The sequence below is a fragment of the Cervus canadensis genome, chromosome 13, assembly GCF_019320065.1.
Source record: "Cervus canadensis isolate Bull #8, Minnesota chromosome 13, ASM1932006v1, whole genome shotgun sequence".
Classification (NCBI taxonomy): domain Eukaryota; kingdom Metazoa; phylum Chordata; class Mammalia; order Artiodactyla; family Cervidae; genus Cervus; species Cervus canadensis.
In genome coordinates this window covers 24778171-24804884 of record NC_057398.1, presented here as the reverse complement: position 1 = coordinate 24804884, position 26714 = coordinate 24778171, and the positions used below count along the sequence as shown (strand labels likewise).

The 26714-nt window shown below is 38.9% G+C and overlaps 1 protein-coding gene across 1 annotated transcript in view; it reads right to left on the bottom strand.

The window, feature by feature from the left end:
• The window catches only part of SLC9C2 (solute carrier family 9 member C2 (putative)), an 87457-nt gene that overhangs the window by 46046 nt on the left and 14697 nt on the right, over positions 1 to 26714 (bottom strand). The window contains exons 5-11 of the mRNA XM_043484623.1: positions 20964 to 21080; positions 19686 to 19847; positions 15750 to 15849; positions 11680 to 11823; positions 9229 to 9397; positions 4032 to 4113; positions 126 to 292 (exon numbers count right to left, since the gene is read on the bottom strand). Coding sequence (XP_043340558.1) covers positions 126 to 292; positions 4032 to 4113; positions 9229 to 9397; positions 11680 to 11823; positions 15750 to 15849; positions 19686 to 19847; positions 20964 to 21080 — 941 coding nt within the window. The remainder of the gene's footprint in view (positions 1 to 125; positions 293 to 4031; positions 4114 to 9228; positions 9398 to 11679; positions 11824 to 15749; positions 15850 to 19685; positions 19848 to 20963; positions 21081 to 26714) is intronic.

Genomic DNA, 26714 nt, shown 5'->3' with positions numbered 1-26714 from the left:
AAAAGCTAGTAAATGTATCTCTCTTCAGTATCCTGACCTGTAACCAACAGAATCAAGTTTTGCACAATAAACAAAAGAAACAGAGAGAAAGGGAAAAGGACAGTTTTTGCCAGGAATCAACTCACAGGAATGATGTATTCAATCTTTGTTTTTTCTTCTACTAAGGTCCAATTAACATTTGTCAAAAGTTTTTCTGTTTTAAATAAAGTTATTCTGCTCTGTATCATCTCCTGGATGTGCTTAATGGCATTTTGCATGGCCATCTGTCTTGGAATGGAAAGGGCACACAAATCTATGACAAAGAAAAGGAAGGACCTTAATAAAATAGTGAAGAATGCACAGGGAATTGAAATGTTGCATGATGTAGTGAAATCTTAGCATCACCTGCAGAGCCAAACCAGAGTGCTTAGAGCAAGGACAACTATTTGTCCAAAAATTTCCAGAAATTACCCAACTACCCATTTCCTTTCGGCTGTGCAGCTCAACTTTATCTGACCCAACTGCTAAAGAATATTTTCTTAGTTTCTTTTTGTTTCCTATAACTAGAAACATGACTCACTATTTCAAGTCATCCAGTCAGTATTTCTCAAAGTATGGAAAATTACCTGTACCTTCTACAAGTAGAAGAATTGCCTGTTGAATTATTCCTGGGCTTTACCCTATGTCTGGAGAACCTGATTGGCCTGAGAACTTTCATTTTAGCAACTTCTTCAACTGATTCTTATACATAATAAAATTTAAAGACCACTGCAATAGAGACGCCTCCAATTTAACATCTCTGTTTCCTGACCAGCAAATCTTTATATCCAAAATTTGTGGCAGTTTGTATAATCCTGAAGTATCAACTTGAAGTTACAGCTATCAAGCTTGCTTACCAAAAGGAGAAATTTAATTAGTGAGTGAGCTCAGCCTACACACTCAGAATTCCATCTCAATAAAACTGTTCTCAATAAAAAACAAGATTCTACTGTATAGCATAGGGAACTACATTCAACATCCTATGTAAAACATAATGGAAAAGAATACAAAAACGAATGTGCACATATGTATAAATGAATCACTCTGCCATACAGCAGAAACTTAACAAAACATTGTAAATAAACTGTACATCAATTAAATGTTAATCTCTTTATAACTGCACATGAGATGTCTCAAATAGTTTAAAATGTTATTAAAATGTTTCAGTTTAACTTTATTGCATTCTCTACAGGACACTGTGGTGTTTGATATTTGAAATTTTCAGGGATTCAAAAAGATTTGAAATCACATCCCTCTCAGTTCTCTATGGTCCAGAGCAAAGATGCATTTGACTTCATGCTAAAGAGTTAGAGTGTGTCAGCTTTGGATTTAAAATTCCCATGGCATAGAGCACACAAGGAGAAAGTTTACTGATTTGCATAATTACATCCCACCCATTAGGATGAGCAACAGCCACTTTCCAGTTGCTCTGGGAAAACACGGGTATAAGGGCACTGATTGGTTGTACCAGTACATTTGAATGAACTCCTGTGTTTAAGATGATTCTGGAAGAATATGAGGATGAATCTTTTCCTCGCTCTTCTTTTTTTTTAAATTTTATCGAAGTATAGTTGATTTACAATGTTGTGTTTAATTTCTGCTGGACAGCAAAGTGATAGTGTTATATATATACATGAGTGAGTGAAAGTTGCTCAGTCGTGTCCAACTCTTTGCGATCCTATGGACTATACAGTCCAGTGGAATTCTCCAGGCCAGAATACTGGGAGTGGGTAGCCTTTCCCTTCTCCAGGGGATCTTCCCAACCCAGGGATCAAACCCAGGTCTCCCGCATTGCAGGTGGATTCTTTATCAGCTGAGCCACAAGGGAAGCCTTGCCCTAATACACACACACACACACACACACACACACACATATACACATATTCTGCATATTCTTTTCCATTATGATTTATCACAAGATATTGAATATAGTTCCCTGTGCTATAGAGTAGGACTTTGTTGTTTATCCATCCTTATATGTAAAGGTTTATGTCTGCTAATCCCAAACTCCCAGTCCTTCCCTCCCTTCCCTCTTGGCAACCACAAGTCTGTTCTCTATATCTGTAAGCCTGTTTTTGTTTCATAAATGTGTTCATGTGTGTCTTATTTTTATTAGATTCCACATATAAGTGATATCATATAGTATTTGTTTTTCTCTTTATGACTTACTTCACTTAGTATGACAAGCTCTAGATTCAGAGGATGGATCTCTCAAAAGCATTAGACCAGGTGGATGAAGCTAATTTGAAATTCTTCCTGATAAAATTCAGCTTTGTCAATTACATGCTAACATGCGAGTAATTCTAGAAAGGATGAGCATCGATTCTGAGGATAAAGTACATGCCATACATATTTGTTTCATAATGAAAATTCTGAGGTTCAGTTAATACAATAAAAAAAATTGTATGGGAAGAAAAGGAGAAGAAAAAAATATTTCCATGATAGTAAAACCTCTTGATCTTGTTTCTGAGTATCAGAGTAAGAGCAATCTCAAGCAAACAAGCAAGGGAGAAAACCAGAGGCTATGTCATAAGCCAAGAGAGCAGAATGGGTCTGGATCTCTGAAAGCCTATAAAAATTGGTGGGAAGGGAGGTGTAAGCAAACCTTCAGAGATCGGGTTAACTTTACTCACACTCAAGCGTAGCAAGCTCGTGCTGGCCCAAGCACAACTTTCCACTGCAAACAAGAGCAAACCCCATGACTAAGGGAGAAGGAGCGCTGCCAAAACTCTGCCCCATTTACTAGTCCTATTCGTACCCCGGAGCCCTGGACTTTGAGGTCAGCTTTCACAAGAAGCTCTGCCATAGTGTTGATGAGGCACAGTTTCAGGAGTGGGCAGAACTATGGGAAGACACAAGCAGAGAAGCTGGATTCACCAGGCTATTTCTCTGTTTATAAGAACTCTCCTTCCTCAGTAACCTTTCATCAACCTCTCCCAAGTTCCATACCTTCCAAGAAACCTTCTGATTATTAATTTGATTTATTAACGAAATTGGTATTTAGAGGTGAATACCCTGAATAATGATCACAATTATTTCAGACATAGAAAGAAATCATCCTTATTATAAATTAATAAATTGATTTTCTGCTGCATTTCTATTCTCCTGGGAGTGCAACAGATGTAAATTTCCAGCCATCTGATTAATTCTAGACACTCTGACAAAATCAGGCCTCTGCACCAGCAAACCTGAGGATCAGGCCATGGGACACTGGATGATACTAAGGCCCTACTCCTCCAAGACTCTGTGTAACTCTGCCCCACCCTCTCTCTCCTCATGGACTCCACTGCCACTGATTATCTTATCCTGATTTCTCTATTGATCATGGGCTTTTTTGTGATTTTATTATATTTATATACTTTATTATCAACAGCTTCACATTTTTTCTAGAAATAGGCAACTCTGGCAGAGCCTGCTTACTGCTCCCCTTCATTCTCCTCTTCTTCTTTTCCCAATAGAATCTCCATGCTTTGGCTAAGCACATGACCGGTCAGTTAAGATAGTACTTCCCATCTTCCTTTGCCCTTGTGTGCCCATGAGACTAAGTTCTGGCCAATGGACTGTGAGTGGTAATGATATGTACAACTTCAGGAAGCAGAAGGAAGCTTCTTTAAATAAGCTCCTTACTCTCCATTGACACCATCACCACCACCATCACTCCCACCCCATTTTCCCTTTCTAGTTGATTGGATTGAAGATAACAGTGACTGTGAGCCCACTTCCACCCTGCAGACAAGAGCAACATTCTGGGAAGCAGAAGAGGAATGAAAGAAGGATTTGAAATCTCTGGACAACCTCGTAGGACAGAACCATCCCACTCTTCTTGATTTTCTGATGGGGGGTGGTGGGAAACAACTTCTGTCTTGTTTAAGGCACTCTTAATGTGGTTTCTATTAACAGGGAGTGGATGAAAACTGAGTTATTTCATGATCAATTCTTTGAGCTCCAGAAGAAATGTCCCACCTCCAGCAACAATCTATCCACATTATTCTTCCTGGTTAAGTAGACTTTACCTAATGTCCTGGCCAAACGAGTCATCATGTATGAATTTATTCCCAAGGTCATTAAGGATATTACTTGTATGTACAATATAAACTGAAAGAAAAAACACACACACATTAATAAGTTCTCCAAAGGGTATCATTGTTCAATTGATCACCAACAAAATTCTACCTTAATCCACACTTTTAAATCCTACCTCTGATAAGTAAGAAGAGGCAAAAGGGCTGTTTTGGGGCAGGAAATTCAGCAACAGCAGGCAGTGGTGACAGGGAAGTGCACCCACCGCAAGTATTTACTACATAAAGCCTTACAAGAAGCTCTGAAGAAGCAGACAGGAACTGTAGTGGGGTTCAGAGAGGCACCGCACAGAAGCATAACCACATTTGTAGATCTTGGCTCTGCCATTTACTAACCATGGAATTTAAGGCCAGTGAATTCAACTACTCTTAAGTTTCAACATCCTTTACTGAAACATGGAGTTAACAGCAGTGTGTTTTCAGAGAGTATTTCCCAAATGACTGATCTTATTTAATAAGCACGTGAAGTACTTCTTAAAGACACTGACTCCCAGGTTAATTCCCTGCAGATTCTGATTCTGTAGGTCTGGAGTGGCATCAAACAGATTCGCAACATCAGACAGATTTGGGAAACACTGGAAAATGATACTCACATGTTAGTTAACATTTCATTGTCTTGGTTTTAGGCCAATTCCCTGCACAAAATAAAACTGAGGGACTTCAAATATTGGTCATTATTTTTTTCCTCTGGAACATGGAAGGACCCAAACCCCCTGCAAAACCACAGGTATGTTTGGACTCCAAATGCATTTCCAGACCATGCCCACAGACCTGGAGAGTAAATCCTCAGGAAAGATGGTGAGGATTATGATACTCCATTATTTTTTAAAGCACTATTAAAAAATCAGCTTTCTCTTTTGGGAGTTAGGGTGCCTGAGTTCTTTCACTAACATGCTATTTTTGTTTGTTTGTTTTTGGTTTCCTCACATACAAGATGAGGGAGGTGATACTTGCTCCTTCCAGAAAAGACATTTGAAAAACCACTGTACTCCTAGGATCTTCTAGGACAGGAGTAAAAGAGCAAAGAAGGGAAAATTCTGTACTTGCAGTAGGATAAGATCAAAAAACTCTGTACATTTACCTGCAAATTAAGGTTCGTTGGGAGGTGGGTAGTGTTCTTTCTTTATGTAACAATTTTTTTTGGAATGGAATATTTTTAAAGTCTTTATTGACTTTGTTACAATATTGTCTCTGTTTTATGTTTTGGCTTCTTGGCCCCAATGGAAGTGGGATCTTGGCTTTCTGAATAAGGATCAAACCCGCACCCCCGGCATTGGAAGGTAAAGACTTAACCACTGGATTACCAAGGAAGTCCTGATGGGTAGTGCTCTTAATTCACATTATTTAGGTGCTTTTCACCCTCCCAGGTGTAGGTTTGGGATTCACCTCACCAGGAAGTGGCAGGGGTATCCTGGGGACTTCTAGGAACTTCTAACGACTTATCCAGCAAGCTCACAGAGTACTGTCACAAATACCAAGGTATGCTAACACTGTCAGCAGATGTTCTGGGCTCTCTGGACCTTCCCTGGCATCCCACTGATGCTGCCACTGCCTGATTTCCCACTGGCCTGGAAATCCACTGGGTGGCCCATGGGGAAAAGGTTTTGAGAGAGATTAGAAAGGAAACCAAGTTCTGTCTTGCACTGTGGATAATGTAGCCTAGGCCAAAATTTTTAAGAAATTAATTTTTATTTAGCCCTAAATGACGTAAAGAATGAATGAAGAGACAGAGCCAAAGCAAAAGCAACACCCATTTGTGGATGTAACTGGTGATGGAAGTAAAGTCCAATGCTGTAAAGAGCAATACTGCACAAGAACCTGGAATGTTAGGTCCATGAACCAAGGCAAGTTGGAAGTGGTCAAATAGGAGATGGCAAGAGTGAACGTCAACATTTTAGGAATCAGAGAACTAAAATGAACTAGGATGGGTGAATTTAACTCAGATGACCGTTCTATCTACTACTGTGGGCAAGAATCCCTTAGAAGAAATGGAGTAGTCATCACATTCAACAAAAGAGTTCAAAATGCAGTCCTGGGATGCAATCTCAAAAACAACAGAATGATCTCTGTTGGTTTCTAGGGCAAACCATTCAATATCACAGTAATCCAAGTCTATGCCCCAACCAATAATGCTGAAGAAGCTGAAGTTGAACAGTTCTGTGAAGAACGTACAAGACTTTCTAGAACTAACACCCAAAAAAAGATGTCCTTTTCATGATAGGGGACTGGAATCCAAAGTAGGAAGTCAAGAAATACTTGGAGTAACAGGCAAATTTGGCCTTGGAGTACAGAATGAAGCAGGGTAAAGGCTAATAGAGCTTTGCCAAGAGAACACAACTGACATAGCAAACACCCTCTTCCAACAGCACAAGAGAAGATTATACATCGACATCACCAGATGGTCAATGCCGAAATCAGATTGATTAAATTCTTTGCCACCAAATATGGAGAAGCTATATACAGTCAGCAAAAACAAGACCAGGAGCTGACTGTGGCTCAGATCATGAACTCCTTATTGCCAAATTCAGAAAAGTGGGGAAACCACTAGACCATTCAGGTATGACCTAAATCAAATCCCTTACAATTATACAGTGGAAGTGAGAAATAGATTCAAGGGATTAGCTCTGATAGACACAGTGCCTGAAGAACTATGGACGGAGGTTCGTGACATTGTACAGGAGGCAGGGATCAAGACCATCCCCAAGAAAAAGAAAGGCAAAATGACTGTCTGAGGAGGCCTTATAAATAGCTGTGAAGAGAAGTAAAAGGCAGAGGAGAAAAGGAAAGATATATCCATTTGAATGCAGAATTCCAAAGAATAACAAAGAGACATAAGAAAGCCTTCCTCAGTGATCAATGCAAAGAAATAGAGGAAAACAATAGAATGGAAAGACTAAAGATCTCTTCAAGTGATGGAGGGATACCAAGGAAAAGATACCATGCATCTTTTCATGCAAAGATGGGCTCAATAAAGGACAGAAATGGTATGGACCTAACAGAAGCATAATATATTAAGAGGGGGTGGCAAGAATACACAGAAGAACTATACAAAAAGTTCTTCACGACCCAGATAATCAGGATGGTGTGATCACTCGCCTAGAGCCAGACATCCTGGAGTGTGAAGTCAAATGGGCTTTAGGAAGCATCACTATGAGCAAAGCTAGTGGAGATGATGGAATTCCAGTTGAGCTATTTCAAATCCTAAAAGATGATGCTGTGAAAGTGCTGCACTCAATATGCCAGCAAATTTGGAAAACTCAACAGTGGCCACAGACTGGAAAAAGTCAGTTTTCATTCCAATCCCAAAGAAAGGTAACGCCAAAGAATGCTCAAATTACCACACAATTGCACTAATCTCACACGCTAGTAAAGTAATGCTCAAAATTCTCCAAGCCAGGCTTCAACAGTATGTGAACCATGAAATTCCAGATGTTCAAGCTGGATTTAGAAAAGACAGAGGAACCAGAGATCAAATTGCCAACATCCACTAGGTCATTGAAAAAGCAAGAGTTCCAGAAAAACATCTACTTCTGCTTTATTGACTACATCAAAGCCTTTGACTGTGTGGATCACAACAAACTGTGGAAAATTCTGAAAGAGATGGGAATACCAGACCACCTGACCTGCCTCTCGAGAAATCCGTACACAGGTCAGGAAGCAACAGTTAGAACTGGACATGGAACAACAGACTGGTTCCAAACAGGAAAAGGAGTACGTCAAGGCTGTATATTGTCACCCTGCTTGTTTAATTTACATGCAGGGTACATCATGAGAAACGCTGGGCTGGAAGAAGCACAAGCTGAAGTCAAGATTGCCAGGAGAAATATCAATAACCTCAGATACGCAGATGACACCACCCTTATGGCAGAAAGCAAAGAAGAACTAAAGAGCCTCTTGATGAAAGTGAAAGAGGAGAGTGAAAAAGTTGGCTTAAAGCTCAACATTCAGAAAACTAAGATCATGGCATCTGGTCCCATCACTTCATGGCAAATAGATGGGGAAACAGTGGCTGACTTTATTTTTGGGGGCTTCAAAATCACTACAGATAGTGACTGCAGCCATGACATTAAAAGATGCTTCCTCCTTGGAAGAAAAGTTATGACCAATGGAGACAACATATTAAAAAGCAGAGAGTTACTTTGCCAACAAAGGTCTGTCTAGTCAAGGCTATGGTTTTTCCAGTAGTTATGTATGGATACGAGAGTTGAACTATAAAGAAAACTGAGTGCCAAAGAATTGATGCTTTTGAACTGTGCTGTTGGAGAAGACTCTTGAGAGTCCCTTGGACTCCAAGGAGATCCAACCTAAAGGAAATTAGTCCTGAATATTCATTGGAAGGACTGATGCTGAAGCTGAAACTCCAATACTTTGGCCACCTAATGTGAAGAACTGACTCATTTGAAAAGACCCTGATGCTGGGAAAGACTGAAGGTGGGAGGAGACGGGGATGACAGAGGATGAGATGGTTGGATGGCATCATGGACTCAGTGGACATGAGTTTGAGTAAACTCTGGGAGTTGGAGATGGACAGGGAATCCTGGCAAGCTGCAGTCTGTGCATTGCAAAGAGTTGAACTCGACTGAGCAACTGAACTGAAAAGATATAAATATTAACTAGATCCTTAATTCAAACATTTATAAAGTCCTTTTTTCCTTAGTATATTTAATAAGCATTTCAGTTTTCACTCTGATGCTATAGGAACTAGAATGCTCTAGCTAGGTTATTGGTTTTTTCATACTTTCTGAAAGGTCTTGAAAAACAGCATTTGTATGTTCAACAACACCTACTGTACATTTCCTAAGCTGTCAGGTGTTTTACTAAGCATCACTGCGATCCTCAACTTGAAGTCCCACAAGTCTAAACTCACCCAAGATCACTCAACCTGTGAATGGTGAGGCCAGAATTCAATTCCCAAGTGTATCTGACTCCCACAGCCATCACCACTACTTATATTTGGTCCCTTTCACACTGTCAACATAAACTTTCCTCCATAAGTTCCTTTCTACTTAAAAGAATGCATTTTCCAAATCTAGTTTTTCAAATGGTTAACTTTCATTATTGGGTACTATGAAAAGTGCTACAAAATAAAAATGAGTAAATATGAATAATCATGGGATATGACTTTTCTTACCAGCTCTGGTGACTCTACTGTTTGTTCAGCCAGATTATGAACTTCAGGAGCAAAGAGTAAGCTAAAAACTCCTTTAATTCCAGACCATGCTATAACAATTCCCCACCTCCAGTTGTACTCATAACTTGAATGCATCAGAATAGGGCTTACTAACACAACAGTAACAAACCTGTTGAAAGAAAAACACTTAGTTTAAATCACGCCTTATGTATTCATGTGTTTTGGGTTTTTTTTTTTTTTTTTTGGTATAGTTGATACTTTGTAGTAAATACTAAATTTCATGAAAAATTTTTCAGAAAAGAGAAGTCAATCCAGTTTATTAATAAGTTGTTCAAACTTTCTGGGACTAACTAAATCTACTTTCTAAATTTTGCATATAATACTTAAATCTTGAAAAATAAGGCTAGAAGCTCTATACAAGTATAAGAAATTATCATTAATACTAGTGTGTCCTGTTTAGGATTTTGGTAGTAAATCCATGCAGGGAAACTTCTTCAGATAACATTGACAAGCTCCCTGGAAGGTCATGACAGGATTCAGAAATTAGACCAGGAGGACCTGTCATGAGGAAAAAGTAAAATCATTGTAGACACTTTAATAAATTTAGCTCAACCAAATTTTTTTGAGCTGCTACAGGAAAGTGAAGGTGAAAGTTGCTCAGTCGTGTCCGACTGTTTGCAACCCTATGGATATACAGTCCTTGGAGTTCTCCAGGCCAGAATACTGGAGTGGGTAGCCATTCCCTTCTCCAGGGGATCTTCCCAACCCAGGGATTGAACCCAGGTCTCCCGCATTGCAGGCAGATTCTTTACCAGCTGAGCCACCCCAAGAATCATATACTAAATCACACAAATAATTTCTATTCCTGCCTCCTTTCACTATAGATTATTTTTCTATAGGACCCTATGCTAAAATTTAGATTCTATCTGTAATAGACTTGCATCTCATTGTCCTTCAAATGAGATTTCAGCAGAAATACAACTGATAAATTTCAGCTTCAAAAAAGATATTGTGTATCAGTCACTTAGCTATGAATTTCATAAGACAATTTAGAGGATTCCTGTTATCCACAATTTGCCATCTATAATATATATAATTAATTTGGGCAAACTCTTCATGATCTACAGCTCCTCCTGGTCTAATTTCTGAATCCTGCCATGACCTTCTAAGGAGCTTGTCAGTGGCTCAGACAGTAAAGAATTCACCTGCAATGCAGGAGACCTGGGTTCGATCCTTGGGTTGGGAACATCCCCTGGAGGAGGGCATGGCAACCCATTCTATTATTCTTGCCTGGAGAATCCCCATGAACAGAGGAGCCTGGTGGGCTACAGTCCACAGGGTCGCAAAGAATCGGACATGACTGAGAGACTTAGCACAGCACAGCACCTCCACCTTGCATTTAAGTCTTCTGCAAAGTAATTAGCTACATTTTCAGCCTTACTGAAAGATTTTTCTTTAAAATACCATTGAGTCCAGATGAAATAGAACAACTGATGTCATTTCCTGATAACAAAAAGAGAAAGGCAGTTTAGCAAAGGCTCTGGAGTCAGTCTACTTAGGTTCACATTTAGACTTTTATTACTATGAAACCTTAAGCAAGTTATTTAACCTCTTCAAGCCTCAATTTCTTCATCTGTAAAATGGAAAAATAATAGTCACTGAATTGCCTCAAAGGACTTTCATGAAGATTCAACTAAATGAAGTAACATTCATAGGGCTTAGAATGATGTTTAGAGGGTGATCTGCACTTAACACATGCTAGCAATGATTATGACATCCAGACCTTTGTTTGACTCACCATCTCCAAAACATTTTTCTCAATAAGTCTCTTTACAGCAGAAAGCGAAGAGGAACTAAAGAGTCTCTTGATGAAGGTGAAAGAGGAGAGTGAAAAACCTGGCTTAAACTCAACATTCAGAAAACTAAGATCATGGCAGCTGGTCCCATCACTTCACAGCAAATAGATGGGGAAACAACGGAAACCGTGACACACTTTATTTTCTTGTGACATACTGTGCACAGTTAATGTTAAATAAATGGCTTTATCATAGTTATGACAATAATAAATGATGATGAAGACAACAAAATGTTAGGAGCCATTAATCTGGTTGCTGGGGTGCTCACACTTAAACATGTTGAAACAGTTTCCTGCATCCCATCTCCAGAGATACAAATCAGTTAAATGGGATGGGCCCATGAATTTGCATCTCTATCGAGCTCATGGGTTATGCTGATGCTCCTGTTCTGCCCCTTCTCTCTTTACAGATGAAACCTTGAAGAGTAAATAGACTTTCCCTTAGTTGCACAGCAAGCTATTGTCAGGACCTTGACAACAATACAGGTTTCCTGACTGCATGTCCATAGCTCCTTTTGCTATAACCCACTTCTCAATTCTAATTCTGGACTTGAGAACCTGAGTCCAGTAAGCAAACTTTAAATTATAATCCTTACCTTACAAAATTCACTGTTACAAATAAGATAGACATGAAAACTACAATGTGAAATTGAAAATCTTTGATTTGTCCACATCCAATTACGATGCCAAAGAAAGTGTATATTAAATGTTGGAATATACATGAAAACATTATTAGAAACCTAGGATAAATGGAAAGGAAATCACACTTTAAGGGATGTGCTTTTTTTAAATAGTTTCCTTTTCACATAAAAGCATCTATCACATATGTACCACTCTTGTCTTAGTAGAGGTCTTTGCCTCCATCACCACTACTATCAACATTTAAAAACTATTCTGTTGGAATCAGAAACAGACTCACAGATATAGAAAACAAACTAGTGGTTACCAGTGGGGAGAAAGAAGAGCAAGACAGGAGTAGGGGATTAAGAGATAAAAACTACTATGTATAAAATAAATAAGCCACAAAGATATATAGCACAGGAAAATATAGCCATTATTTTATAACAACTTTAAATGGAGTAAAAACTATAAAAATATTGAGTCACTACATTGTATTATGTTAAGATTAATACATATTATAAATAAACTATACCTAAATAAAAATTAATGAATTTCATTAAAAGTATTTTGTTGGAACTAAAATACATCGTTTCATATTACAGTCACCTTCATCACACCAATATCTGTGGGCTGCCTCTCTTGCAGCAGAGTAGTAAGATCGAGGCAGAAAAATAAAAGATCCGCACTCCCCCCCACCCCCCGCCAAGTTGGTGATGTGGCGACTTTGCTGAGATGAGTTGGCAGCATATCCATGTCAGACCCATGACTGAAACCACAGCTGAGGCTGCGGCAAGGAGCCCCCTGTCTGGTCAACCCTGACTTTGTACTAGCTGACTGGATCGCCTCAACATTCTGCACTACTTCTCCCATTGTGATTTGCATGAAAGTCCTTTATCCAGTATTCTTGTCTGGAGAATCCCATGGACAGAAGAACCTGGAGGGCTATAGATCACAGGGTCACAAAGAGGTGGACATGACTGAGTGACAGAGCAGGCACACTCACGCCCTTATATTGTTTTTTAATTTATTTTTTTAACTGAAGGATAATTGCTTTACAGAATTTTGTGGTTTTCTGTCATACATCAATAAGAATCAGCCATAGGTACACCCATGTCCCCTCCCTCCCAAACCTCCCTTCCATCTCCCTCCCTATCCTCCCCTTCTAGATTGTCACAGAGCACCTGTTTGAGTTCCCTGAGTCAGACAGCAAATTCCCATTGGTTATCTATTTTACATATGGTAATGTAAATTTCTATGTTACTCTCTCCATACATCCTACCCTCTCCCTCCTCCCCTTCCCTCAGGTCCATAGGTCTGTCTTCTATGTCTGTTTCTCCACTGCTGCCCTGAAAAGAAACTCATCAGTACCATCTTCTTAGATTCCATATATATGCATCAGTATATGATATTTATATTTCCCTTTCTGACTTACTTCACACTATATAAGAGGCTTATTAGAACTGACTCAAATGCATTCCTTTTTATGGCTGAGTAGCATTCCATTGTATATATGTACCACGGCTTCTTCATCCATTCATCTGTCAGCGGACATCTAGGTTACTTCCATGTTCTAGCTATTGTAAATAGTGCTGCAATGAACATTGGAGTACATGTGTCTTTTTCAATTTTGGTTTCCTCAGAATATATGCCTAGTAGTGGGATTGCTGGGTTATATGGGTACACTCATGCCCTTATCTTGAAGGTCCCTTCTGTCTGATTTCTCATCTACCAAATTCCTAAAGATGTTGTGAGGCTGACTCTAATCCCATACTCTTCAGGAAAAATATCCTCAGCACGCTCGTTGGACATGATCCTCCTCTGAGTCCTCACAGTGCCAGTCATCTACAACACTATGGTTCTCAAGCAGAGAAGCACATTAGGAGCACCCAAATTGCTTTCCAAAAATCTACATGTCTTGTGACTTTCCTGGCCTTCCAGCGGTTAGGATTTTTCCTTCTAATGCTGAGGGTATGGGCTCAATTCCTGGTCTGGGAGCTAAGAACCCACGTCTCGCAGCCAAAAAACCAAAACATAAAACAGAAGCAACGTTGTAACAAATTCAATAAAGACTTTAAAAATGGTCCACATTAAAAAAAAAACTTAAAAAAAGCAAAAACAAAAATCTACACATCTAGTCCCACCTCCAAAGATTCAGTGCTTAGGGCGTGAGGCTGCTCTGGCTCCATGTGGTATCACACCTGGGTCTGGGCCAGGTCTGACTTGTACAGTCAGATCTCAAGTCCTGCCCCTTCTTGAACTCCTCTATTCAGACCTCCCCTTTCAGAGGACTGGGTGACCATCTGTCTGTCCCACAAACCAGTCTCCCTATAGGTAGGCCTTAAGATCTACACTGGGAAAGAAGCGTTAGGAAGCCTCATTTTAGCTGCAGATAGAAACCATGTTCTCTGATACAGCATTACTCCAATCAAGCAGACAGTCCAAATCTCTACCTGACTCCTGTCACTTAATTCAATTGATTCAGAACTCCTAGCAGAAAAGGGTATCAGTGGGACCTCAAACCCCGAAGCTTAGTTTTATCAAAATTCAGAAATGATGGAATAACTGACTGAATAGAAGAATTTTTAAAATGTCTCCACAGGACCTTAAGAAATACCTTACATATAGTAAGATCCTAATAAAGATATAATTATTTACACTTATTCATAGTCTCTTAAATAAACACATCCATCATTTAACAATGAGTGTCTTCTGAGAAGGGACTTATTTTCAAAGCCCCAAACCTAGGATACAATGTCCAGGCCATAGGAGATAATAAGAAAGGCCTGGTTGAATACATAAAAGAATAAAGAACTGAATGAATAGAATGAGTAATTTATGATGATGCTGACAGACAGCATGACTGAGCTCAGAAAACTGTCCTTTAAAATTCAGACAAAAAGGATATGTTCTATGAACTAGTTATTTCTAAGCTTCTGGTTTTTGAAAACCAGTAAAGTGTAATTCACATATACACAAGACTAGAATAAGCTACCAGAGAAGGCAATGGCACCCCACTCCAGTACTCTTGCCTGGAAAATCCCATGGATGGAGGAGCCTGGTAGGCTGCAGTCCATGGGTCTCGAAGAGTCGGACATGACTGAGCGACTTCACTTTCACTTTTCACTTTCATGCACTGGAGAAGGAAATGGCAACCCACTCCAGTGTTCTTGCCTGGAGAATCCCAGGGACGGGGGAGCCTGATGGGCTGCCGTCTATGGGGTCGCACAGAGTTGGGACACCACTGAAGCGACTTAGCAGCAGCAGCAGCAGAATAAGCTACAGGGGCCATTTTTTTTAAAGTTTGCAAAGTAATTTTTTAAAATAGTACCATCTTCCATGACTGTAATTTCATGAGAGAAATGACATTTTAAATATCAAAAAAGTATGAAGGACATAATTTCAGAACAAAAAATAGTCCTTTATATTAAAGCAACAAATGTTCACAGGAAAACTCAGGATAATGGCTTATTTTTCTCATTTCAACACTGGCTTTCATCCAATATGAGAATTTATACACTAGACTATGATTTGGTATGAAATAATTCTGAGACAATTCTATAATTTAGCACAGCTGCTCAGAGAATGGCTAATGCCTTTGTCTGAGAAGACAGGCAAATGGCTTTTACTCTGTCCACAGATATCCTTGTAACACCAGAGGTAAAGCTAGATTAGAGTTTGCTGGTATTGCACCTTTCTGCTACTTTTCTTTTCTAGCTCTTTTCATACTACGATACTATCATTCAGGTATGTTATGTAGAAAACAAAGGAATAAAGTAGTTTTTAAACTTCTCACAACTGAATTTTTATCAAAGAGTTATAAGAACTACTATGATCTCTGAGCCACTGATATTACATTATTCATAATAGGAATATCAATTCACAATAGGAATATCAATAATTATTGGTAACAAGTTCTTTTCAAATATGACTGGCAGTAAAATTAAAAGATAGAAAAGTTATAAAAAGAAATTTCATTATTTTTGTGAAGGCATTTAAGCACTAAACTTCTATGAGACCTATAACAAGTACAAAATATGAGACTTACTTAGTAATTATCAACTTGATCCTCGGTTTAAAGCTTAAGGAATCTAAATTTAGTCCTACAGTGGCTAAAGCAACTGTACCTGACATTCCCAAAAATTCCACTGAGGAGAAAAAAAAAGAATAAAATTAGTTGTGTTCAAATCTGTACATGGAGCTACTTCTCTTGAGTGATGAATTGGGAAATTTAAAACAGTCAGTAATTGCATTTCTTAGAAAGTTGCTTAAAGGGATTGGCCTAATCCTTAGATTGGGGATTGACAAACTTTCTCTGTGAAGGATCATATGGTAAATATTTAGTATTTGCAGGTCACGTGGTCCTAGTTGCAACTATTCACCTCAACTGTTCTAGTGCATAAGCAACCACAGGTAATATGTAACAAATGAGCACCCAATAAATAATGGACATTGAAATTTTAACTGCAAATAATTTTTGCATGCTGAAAAATATTTTTATTTTGGGTTTTTTTAAATGTAAAAACCATTCTTAGCTCATAGGCAATGCAAAAAAAATAGGCATATTTGGCTATAGTTTGCCAACCCCTGCCATAGACCATCCTTTAGGACAGAGCTAATGAAAAATAAGTTTAACAGCCTCTAACCAGCACCTCAAGGACTCTGTGCTGCATGTCCTAGGGGTTGTGGCCCAAGCTCAGTGCTTTCTTGGTTACTGTAGGTCCTCAAGCCTACTGTTTTTGGCATGATATGTAATTCATATGTAATTCCCTGGGCTCTAAGCAAATGTGTCAATGCAATCTGAGGCAGGAAAACCAACTATGAAGAATGGTTGAACACCATCAATACCAACAGTCCTGAAGGTTACAGAGCCTTCAAATAGCACAGGAAAGTGGCTCTCTCTCTCAAACTCTCTCTCTTTCTCTCTCTGGTTTAGAAAAAGTGAAGGTCCTCCTAGTAGGAGAATCAAAGGGATTTTGTTTCCTAAAAACAACAAGATTCAGGAATGGATGTTTCCCAACAAGAAAATGTTAGGGTCATGACCAGAGTCCTTTGACATTTATAGCCTAGACCAATGACATAAAAAAAGAGTGAGAACAGTCAGCCTTGGAACACGTAAGAAAGGAATGCATTGTTTTAAAACAATAAAACTGACTAAAATCTATTTCTATTCACCAGAAATTCTGACCAATGCCACTTGATAAAATATTCCTTCTGCTATAACAGACCACTCTCACCACCACTCTTGCTGTACCTCTGGCCTAGACTTACACACAACCCATCATCTTACATGAATTATACGATGACTCTCTTAAACTGCCTTTTATACACTAGGGTTTCCCTGGTAGCTTAGATGGTAAAGAATCTGCCTGCAATGCAGGAGACTGAGTTCGATCCCTGGGTAGGGAAGATCCCCTGGAGAAGGGAATGGCAACCCACTCCAGTATTCTTGCCCGGAGAATTCCATGGACATACCATGGGGTCGCAAAGAGTCGGACACGACTGAGTGACTAATACTTGCACTTTGGGGGCTTCCCTCATAGCTTAGTCAGTAAAGAATCTGCCTGCAATGCAGGAGACCTGGGGTCGATTCCTGGGTCGGAAAGATCCCCTGGAGAAGGAAATGGCAACCCACTCCACTATTCTTGCCTGGAGAATCCCACAGACAGAGGCACCTGGCAAGATACAGTCCATGGGGTCCCAAGACTAAAATTTTTCCCGTGGGCTGATATATTAACATTGTTAGCTATACGACCTGTCAACCAACAATGTTCCAATGTGTCTTTTGTCTATGTGGCAAAGTCTGTGCAATTTCCTGACTATTTTATTTTATGAAAAAAGAACAAATGTGCTGACACAGGTGATTTCTAAAACCCCAGGTACTGTGGATTTAACGAGACAAAAATGGAAATTACTACCTGTGCTCGAAGAGATGAGGTTCAAACCTCAAATCAGACACTCCCTGGATTCAAGCCAGTTAACAATGTGTTCGTTAGTGAAGAAAAAAAATAAAATTAGATAACACGACAGAAATGTCATGTTAGAGAATGTGTAAATAAAAATTTTATCTATGTCTAGCTTTCTGGCAATGGAACTCCTTAGAACTGTCTGTTCCTGACTTTTGTTGTCAGGATCTGATTAAGTATAACAGGAGAGAACGGCCAGAAAATTGTTTTTAATTCCTGAAGCAGAGGAAAGTGTAATGGATGAGGGAGCGGGTATTCATTTCCTGGGGCTGTTACCAAAGTATCTTCAACAAGAATGTATTATCTCACAGCCTGGAGGCTAGGAGGTCCAAGATCAAGGCTTTGTAGCAGAGATTCCTTCTGAGAGCAAGTGAGGGAGCATCTACTCCAGACCTCTCAAGCACTTGACCGAGAGCACCTACATGAATTAGGAGGAAAGGGGAAAGTAATCAACATATATTGGCTGCTCTACCTTGAGCCCAGTGGCATGTTGGTAAATGTTTATCAGCAGCAATCTGGGTGGTAAAAAAAAAAACAAACAATTGATTGTGTCTGCCAATTTCCATGGTCCCACTAAGGCCTATTTCAAGCTACACCCAAGTTATGTCACTTGAATAAAGTGCTGGGAAGAGATGTGGACAGTCAGCTCTCGTGAGCCGGTCAAAGTTACCTCCAGGACACCAGCATGAGTGAGTCACACGACACATACTACCTCACTAACGCCTGGCGCACCCCTCTAAATTAGGCTGCATTATATTACATTTATAGATGAGGAACTAACTGAAGTGTAAAGAGGTTAAATAATATTCCAAAGTTACCAAGCTAATAAATCGTAAAACTCGGGTTTGAAGTGAAATCTGCCCAACTTTCAAGCTCTTTAAGGACTAACAGTTTATTCAACCAACATGTGTTTAATTATTATTGGGCCCATGGCAAGCATTTGGCTTGACTCAGGGAACAAAGAAAAGAATAAATATAAAGATGGATAAGAGACAGCTCTGTCTCAAGGAACTTATGGCCCAAGAGGGGAAAAAAAGGAAATATTAAATTAACTTCTTTTCTTCAGGCACTTAAGGCATTCGTAACAGGGACATAAGGGAGGGGGAAAATGAAGAGAGTAAGGAAATGAGTCTTCAGTGAATGTTTTTCTGTAATTTTACTGATTTGGGGTGGTGAGCAACAATAGGTAGCACTTTATCTTAAGAGAAAGCAGTGCTGTTTGGTAACTGGAGGTGAAAAGAGGAAAAATTAACCTCTTGATACCTGAGGTCTTTCATGGATGGAATTGCTCCACTGTGTGAGCTAAGAGGAGAAGCAGAATTTGGCTATGTTTTTGCCATAGTTACTATGGCTTTGGGGGACTGGTTACCTCAGTCAATGGGGTAAAAACTTTAGTTCCCAATCTCACTGGACTAAACTAGAAGATGACTGTTTGAAGGTTTCCCAGCATTAGGCACTCTGATTCCTGTGATTATTCCTCTGTCCTGCTTTTCTTCTAGAGGTAGATATACTTGATTTCTCCAACTCCTTTCCTGCCTCCTAGCCTCAGGTAAGGGCCGCCAGTTCTATGGTCCCCTCACTCTGGTACCCCCTGAATGGGTACTGCTGAACTGGAAAAGATCTCAGGAGCTTCTCTCCTAGCTTTCTCATTTTAGAGATGGGTTGCTAAGGGTCAGAGCAGAAATTGGCTCAGGTCTGTTTCCTCTTCCAGGGGAATGCCAGGGAATAAATGTAATGTCAAAGGTTAGAGTTAAAAAAGAATAAGAGAGTAACCACATAGAGGAGGAATGCAAGAGAAGGAATGCAAGAGAAGAGTTGAAATTTAGGGTATGTTAAGACAGTCCAGGAAAGAGCTAGAGGTAGCAGAAAGATAGTATGACAAGACACAAAAAGGAGCCACATTTAAAAAAAAAAAGCAGAAAAGCTGTTGGAAGGAAGCTGGATTCAAGAACAAGGGAAAATTAAAAAACATAAAATACACATCAAGGATGGAATTTTTGTATCTGTTTCTGTCTTACCAATGTAGAAAGTCATGTACACCATTGAGATGCAAAAAATTATATTGGTCAGTGTATTGCTGAACAGGTCAGTCAATATAAACTGAATGATCCTTGCACACCAATATCCACATACTATGCTCCCCAAAATGTCCAAGGTGAGGCCCACAATTACATGTAACTCTAGAAAAAGGAAATAAGAAAAAAGAAAGGTGAACTCTAATTATTTTTTCTTTTATTAATGGCATTTGGGCAATACCCATCGGTTTGCTCTCGAGATTTTGAGTGGGGACCTTGTTCTTCAGCAGATGGAAGTTTCTTTCCCATGAAAGCCTGGCAAAAGAGGCTTTCTGGGGATATATTCCCCCACAGTCTGCAGCTTGAGGTTTGCTTATCTGGGACAGCGGACTCAAATGCTCTCAGGAGTTAGGCAAAGAGCATAAATGTGATTGGTGATGGACAGGGAAGCCTGGTGTGCTGCAGTCCATGGGGTCGCAAAGAGTTGGACAGGACTAAGTGACTGAACTGAACCAATAAATGTGGAAAAACTCACCTTGTGAGTGAATAATGAGCCAAAATATGTTTAAATACAATTTTTTTTTTTTTTTTACAAACTATGTCAGGGCCAAGCACACCGTGCTCAGGATCCCCACAAACCTGCAGCCTATTTGCAACTTCTGCTCATTATCACTTCTAGAACCTGACTCCCCAGTACTACTTTCACCCTCAGACTCAAACTCAGGACCAAGCCAATTCTTTTTTTTTTTTAATTGGAGGATAAATGCTTTACAGTGTTGTTTCTTTCTGTTGTATAACAATGTGAAAATCAATTCTTAACATTTACTCACTAAGATCCAGATTGGTCCAGCAAAGAGGTTAATCTGAGCTAGATGACACAACTGTGTGTGTGTGTGCGCGTGCATGTTGAGAGACATGAAATCATTTCTTTAACAACTTTCCCCTCTAATCTAAGGAAACACACAGTGGCAATTATTTTCTTGTTACCTGATATACTATTTTAATTTGTCCATAAGTAAAGAATAGGGGAAGCAGCAAAGTTAAGACATCTTGAATATATTTTAAGTTTGGTATGAATTAAAATGGACTACATAAGAATGATTTTAGAAAATACACAGATGGGACTTCCCTAGTGATCCAGCAGTTAAAACTCCACCTTACAATGCAGGGGGCATAGGTTCAATTCCGTCAGGGAACTGAGGTCCCACATGCCATGGAGGGTAGCCAAAAATTTAAAAATAAAAAAAAAAAGAAAAGAAATAGAGAAAAAAATGCTCTTACCTCTAAAGTTGGACATCTGAAGTATGCCTCTCTGAAAAACTGAAAAAAAAATGGATGTGAAGCCACAGATGATCATTGATTCTCCTCTAATGATATCAGTATACATCTTAGAAATGCCTGGAAATGGAAATATAAAACATAATTTAGTACGGTGCATGAAAATGATGCTCTTTCACAGGAAATACAAAAACAGAAGGAATATGCTAGAAAAAAAAGAAGGCAGTCATTACTGTGATGGATCTATAAGATAATCATGATTACCATTTTTTAAATTCTCCATTGTGCCTTCTGCATCTCCAGTGGCAAAGGCACATGGTAATGGCACATCTTGAAGCGTCCATTGCCTCAAAGCATGCGAGAACTTCAAAATGAGACAAAGCACTTCTCAGGTCACTACATTCAGCTTGAATAAATATGAATCGTTAGACTCCAAAAGAACCACATTTTAGAAATAAGTATAAAATATGACCTAGCAATTCTGCTCCTAGACATATACCCAAAAGAGCTGAAAACATATGTCCACACAAAAATTTGTACATGGACAGTCATAGCAGCATTTTCGTAACAGGAAAAAAGTGGGAACAATACAAAGTCTATCAGCTGCTAGACAGATAAATATAGGTGATTTATCCCTATAATGGAATATTACTCATCCACAAAAAGGAAGGGAGTACTGACTGATACATGTTACAACATGGATGAACCTTTAAAAAAATTACAAAGTGAAAGAAACCAGACACAGAAATCACATATTGTATGGTTTGATTTATGTGAAATGTCCAGAATATGCAGATTCATAGACAGAAAATAGAATACTGGTTGCCAGGAACTTAGGGAGGAGGGAATGAGAATGAATGACTGCTAACAGGCATGAGATTTCTTTTGAGGTTAATGAAAATGTTCTAAAATTAAGTAGTGAAGATGCTTGCATAACTGTAAATCTACTAAAGACCACTGAATTTTATAACTTAAAAGGGTGAATTTTATGATGTGTGGGTTACATATCAATAAGGCTGGTATTTAAAAATTAGATATAAAATTTTATTGACATTTAACATTTACCAACAGTTTAATAGAAAATATAATCAAATTAACTGCCTACTGTCAATTTGTAAGAAGGATGACAGTGATTGGTACCTGCCCATCTAGTATCTATCCTCTGTTCTTGGTAACAAGACTGGTTTTACTCAGGGTGGCAATGTGCTCAGCTAGATGATAACCGTTCCCCAACTCCTGGGCTTCTAAGAGTGCACACTGAGATATAAGTGGAAGTCACTGAGTGGAACTTTTGGGAAACTCCTTGGAGGGAGAGGTGACTTGGCTGAAGGGAACATCTTTCCATCCCTTGTTCTTCTTCTGTTTCTTGCCTGAAATATGGAATGATAGCAGGAACTTTAGCAGTCAACTTGTAATACTGAGGATGGATGCCATACACAAAGGGAAAGAGCAGATAAATAAACCCCACAATAGACAGCAACCATTTTTGCTTTAAATATTATCTTTTAAAAAGAGTAAAAATAAGAAAAAGTCATATTTTCCCATCGGTTTAAAATTATGATGCTTTCCATTCTTTTTTGCAGATGAAATTTTCCATCTGGTTCCATTTTCTTTCAGCCTGAAGGGCTTCTTTAACATTTTTGTAGTGCAGGTCTGTTAGTGATAAATTCTTTCAGCTTTTATATTGAAGTCTTTATTTCTCCTTTATTTTGAAAGATATTTTCTCTGAGGATTTTAAGCTGGCAGTATTTTTCTTTCAGGACTTTAAAAGTGTTGCATACCATCTTTTGGTTTGCAATGTTTCTGAAGAGAAGTCTGTTATCATTATTAGTTTTGTGTCTCTGTATATAATGTGTCTTTTTTCCTCTGGTTACCTTTGAAAGTTTTTCTTTACCACTGGTGTTTAGGAGTTTGATTTTTATGTGCCATGGTATAGTTTTCAATTGTATTTCTTGGGCTTGGAGTTTGCTGAGCTTCCTGAGTCTGTGGTTTATAGTTCTCATCAAATTTAGAAATTTTTCATCCATTATTTCTTCAAATAGTTTTTGTTGCTTTCTCTCCTCTCTTTTAGGAACTTGTATATTAAGGCACTGAAGTTGCCCCAGAGCTCACTAATGTTCTGCTTATTCTTTCAGACTTCTTCTGTCCTTCATCTTGTGCATGCTAAGTCGCCTCAGTCGTGTCTGACTCTTTGTGACCCTATAGACTGTAGCCTGCCAGGATCCTATGTCCATGGGATTCTCCAGGAAAGAATAGTGGAGTAAGTTGCCATATGCTCCTCCAAGAGAATCTTCTTGACCCACGGATTGAACCTGCATTTCTTATGTCTCCTGCATTGGTAGGGAGGTTCTTTACCACTAGTGCCATCTGGGAAGCCCATCTTGGATAGTTTTTATTACTACATCTTAAGTTCACTAAATGGCAACCCACTCCGGTATGGAAAATCCACACTGCCTGGAAAATCCCATGGACAGAGTAGCCTGGCAGGCTACAGTCCACGGGGTCACAAAGAGTTGGACACGACTGAGCTTTGAACTTTAAGTTCACTAATCCTTTCTTATGCTGTGTCTAATCTGATTCCATCCAGTGTACTTTTCATCTCAGACATTGTGGGTTTCATCTCTAGAAATTTTATTTAGGTCTCTTTTATATCTACCATGTCCAGTGGTGTACTGATAAACCAGCTTTCCAAAATCAAAAAAGGCCTCATTTGTACTGATTTGTAGCATTTGCCAACTTAATATGTAAACACTCCTACCATAACTAATTCAAAGCTACCAAAAGTTTAACCACTGGCTTGCAAAATTCCTATTGATTTAAAAACTGGCTCTCGTAAGCTGACAGGAGCAATTCTACCCCATACTCAATCTTTTTCTAACTTTTTGAACCAATGAAATATAGTTACAAGTCTCTTAATATATTTGTCTATTGAATCTACCATCTGCAGCATTGCTAGGTCTATTTCTACTTGTTTATGTACACTTTATGGGCCATTTTTTCAGCTTCTTTGCATGTCTTCCAATTTTTTATTAAGATAACATAACTGTATTATTACCTAATCAGGTGCTGTATGTTTTTGTATTCTCATATTCTTGAGCTTTGCTTTGTAATGCAGTTGTTACTTTGAAACAATCTTGACCCTTTTGAGGCTTGTTTTTTAGATTTGTTAGGTAGGGCCAGAGCAGCCTTTAGTCAAAGGTTAATTTTCCCTGCTACTGAGGCAATACCCTTCGGAGTCCTTTATCTGATGTCCTACGAATTATTATGGTTTTCCACTTTGGCTGTAGTGAACATGAAAGGGATTTTTCCCTCTGATTCTTTTGAGTGTTTTCATTCCTAGCATTGTGCAGTTTCTTCACATGCATGCATTAATGAGCACTCCCTCACCCAAAGACTCAAGTGGGTAGCTCTCAAAATTCCTTCTTCAGTACAGCTTTCATTCCTGCAGCAATTTGCTCCATGAACTTTAACTGCTTTGGCCTTCCTGGACTCCCAACTCTAGGTCTCCTCAACTCAAAGAAACTACCAAGTTCCAGCTAGGTTACCTTTCCCTGCACAAAGACCTAGAAACTCTCTCCAGGTAATTAAGCTATGGTAAGGGCAATCAAGAACATACTTCTTTTTTCCTTTCTTGAGTATTACTGTCCCGCATGGCCTGATGTCCACTATCTGAGAACTATTTTTCATTTTCATATATTTTGTCTGGCTTTTTAGTTGGCTCAGGCAGAAAGGTAAGTCTAGTCTCTGTTACTCCATATTTTTTAATTTAACAAAGATATTTATTTATATAGCAAATATTAATGAAATCACTCAACATTCAAAAAATGAAGATCATAGCATCCGGTCCCATCACTTCATGGCAAATAGATGAGGAAACAATGGAAACAGTGACAGACTTTATTTTCCTGGGCTCCACAATCACTGAAGATGGTGACTGAAGCCATGAAATTAAAAGACCCTTGCTCTTTGGAAGAAAAAAAAGCAGAGACATTACTTTGCCAACAAAGGTCCCTCTAATCAAATCTATGGTTTTCCCAGTAGTCATGTATGGATGTGAGAGTTGGACCATAAAGAAAGCTGAGTGCTAAAGAATTGATGCTTTTGAACTATGATGTTGGAGAAGACTTTTGAGAGTCCCTTGGACTGCAAGGAGATCAAACCAGTCAATCCTAAAGGAAATAAGTCCTAATTATTCACTGGAAGGACTGATGATGAAGTTGAAACTCCAATACTTTGGCCACCTGATGCGAAGCACTGACTCATTGGAAAAGGCCCAGATGCTGGGAAAGATTGAAGGTGGAAGGAGAATGGATGACAGAGGATGAGATGGTTGGATGGCATCACTGTCCTGATGTACATGAGTTTGAGTAAGCTCCAGGAGTTGGTGATGGACAGGGCAGCCTGGTGTGCTGCAGTCCATGGGGTCACAAAGAGTCAGACCCAACTGAGCAACTGAACTGAGTGAGTAATAAATTTATTAGCAAATTTATTAATATATCATTTAACTCTAAAACTTTAATAAAGATACAAATTAAATTCAAGTTAAGTGTTAAAAAACACATTTCAAATAAGAACACTAATTAAAAGACATATGATGTTATTTAAATGAAACTAAATCAACAGCGGTGGCATTAACACTGGAGATTTTAAATTCAAGTCCAATTCTGAATCTTTGTTAAATTAAGACTGTAGAGAATCTCAGTTATCTACTTTTGAAGTATTTCAATAAGAATGGCAATTCTTTAAGATTTACATAATCTCATTGATTACTCATTAACAACCTCATGAGGTATAAATTGTTATTACCCTCATTTACTGATGAGAAAACTGAGGTAAATATAGGTTAGGATATTTGCCCAAGATCACAGAGTTGGTAGGGGCTTCCCAGGCATCACCAGTGGTAAAGAACCTTCCTGCCAATGCAGGGGACACAAGAGACTTGGGTTTGATCCCTGGGTGGGGAAGATCCCCTGAAAGAGGGCATAGCAACCCACTCCAGTATTCTTGCCTGGAGAATCCCATGGGCAGAGGAGCCAGCAGGCTGCAGTCCATAGGGTTACACAGAGTCAGACAAGACTGAAACGATTTAGCACGCATGCATATAGTTGGCAAGGGGTAGAGATGGGGTTATAACTTCCCCGTCTACTAGCCAAAACACTAAGCTATTCTGCCTTTCATAGTATTAACCAAAAAGTGCTATCCTGAGCACAAAAATGAACAAAGTATATAATACTAAGCATGGTGACTGTCACATAGTCAACACTCAACATATATTAACTAGTATTTTGTCATCATTACCCTCTCATATACCTCAGAGCCTTTTCTGTCCTTGGGAAATGTTCCCTTTTCATCTTGGTCAACTTACAACATGTCATCAACCAACTCTTCTCCAGCACCCATCCTTCACAGACCTGATCCTGTTACTCCATCTTAACTACAGGAGTTATATAGAGGAATCCAGTGTCCTCAATGATTTCATGGAATTGCAGGCCAGCCTTGGACTTCTTTTACTTAAAAGCATAAACTCAAATTTAAGAACATATGACACATAGTGGTGCATTATGCAGCCTAATGTAAATACAAAATGATATAGAAAGAATTATACAACTACATGGTTTTTTAAAAGCAGCTATTTAATATATTTCATTGCATTAAAATCCAAACTGATCACATTAAACAACACTTTTTTAATGCAAGCAGAAATGATCTGATGAAGATTCTAATTTTTTCCCTTTGATATTTTGAAACACAAAA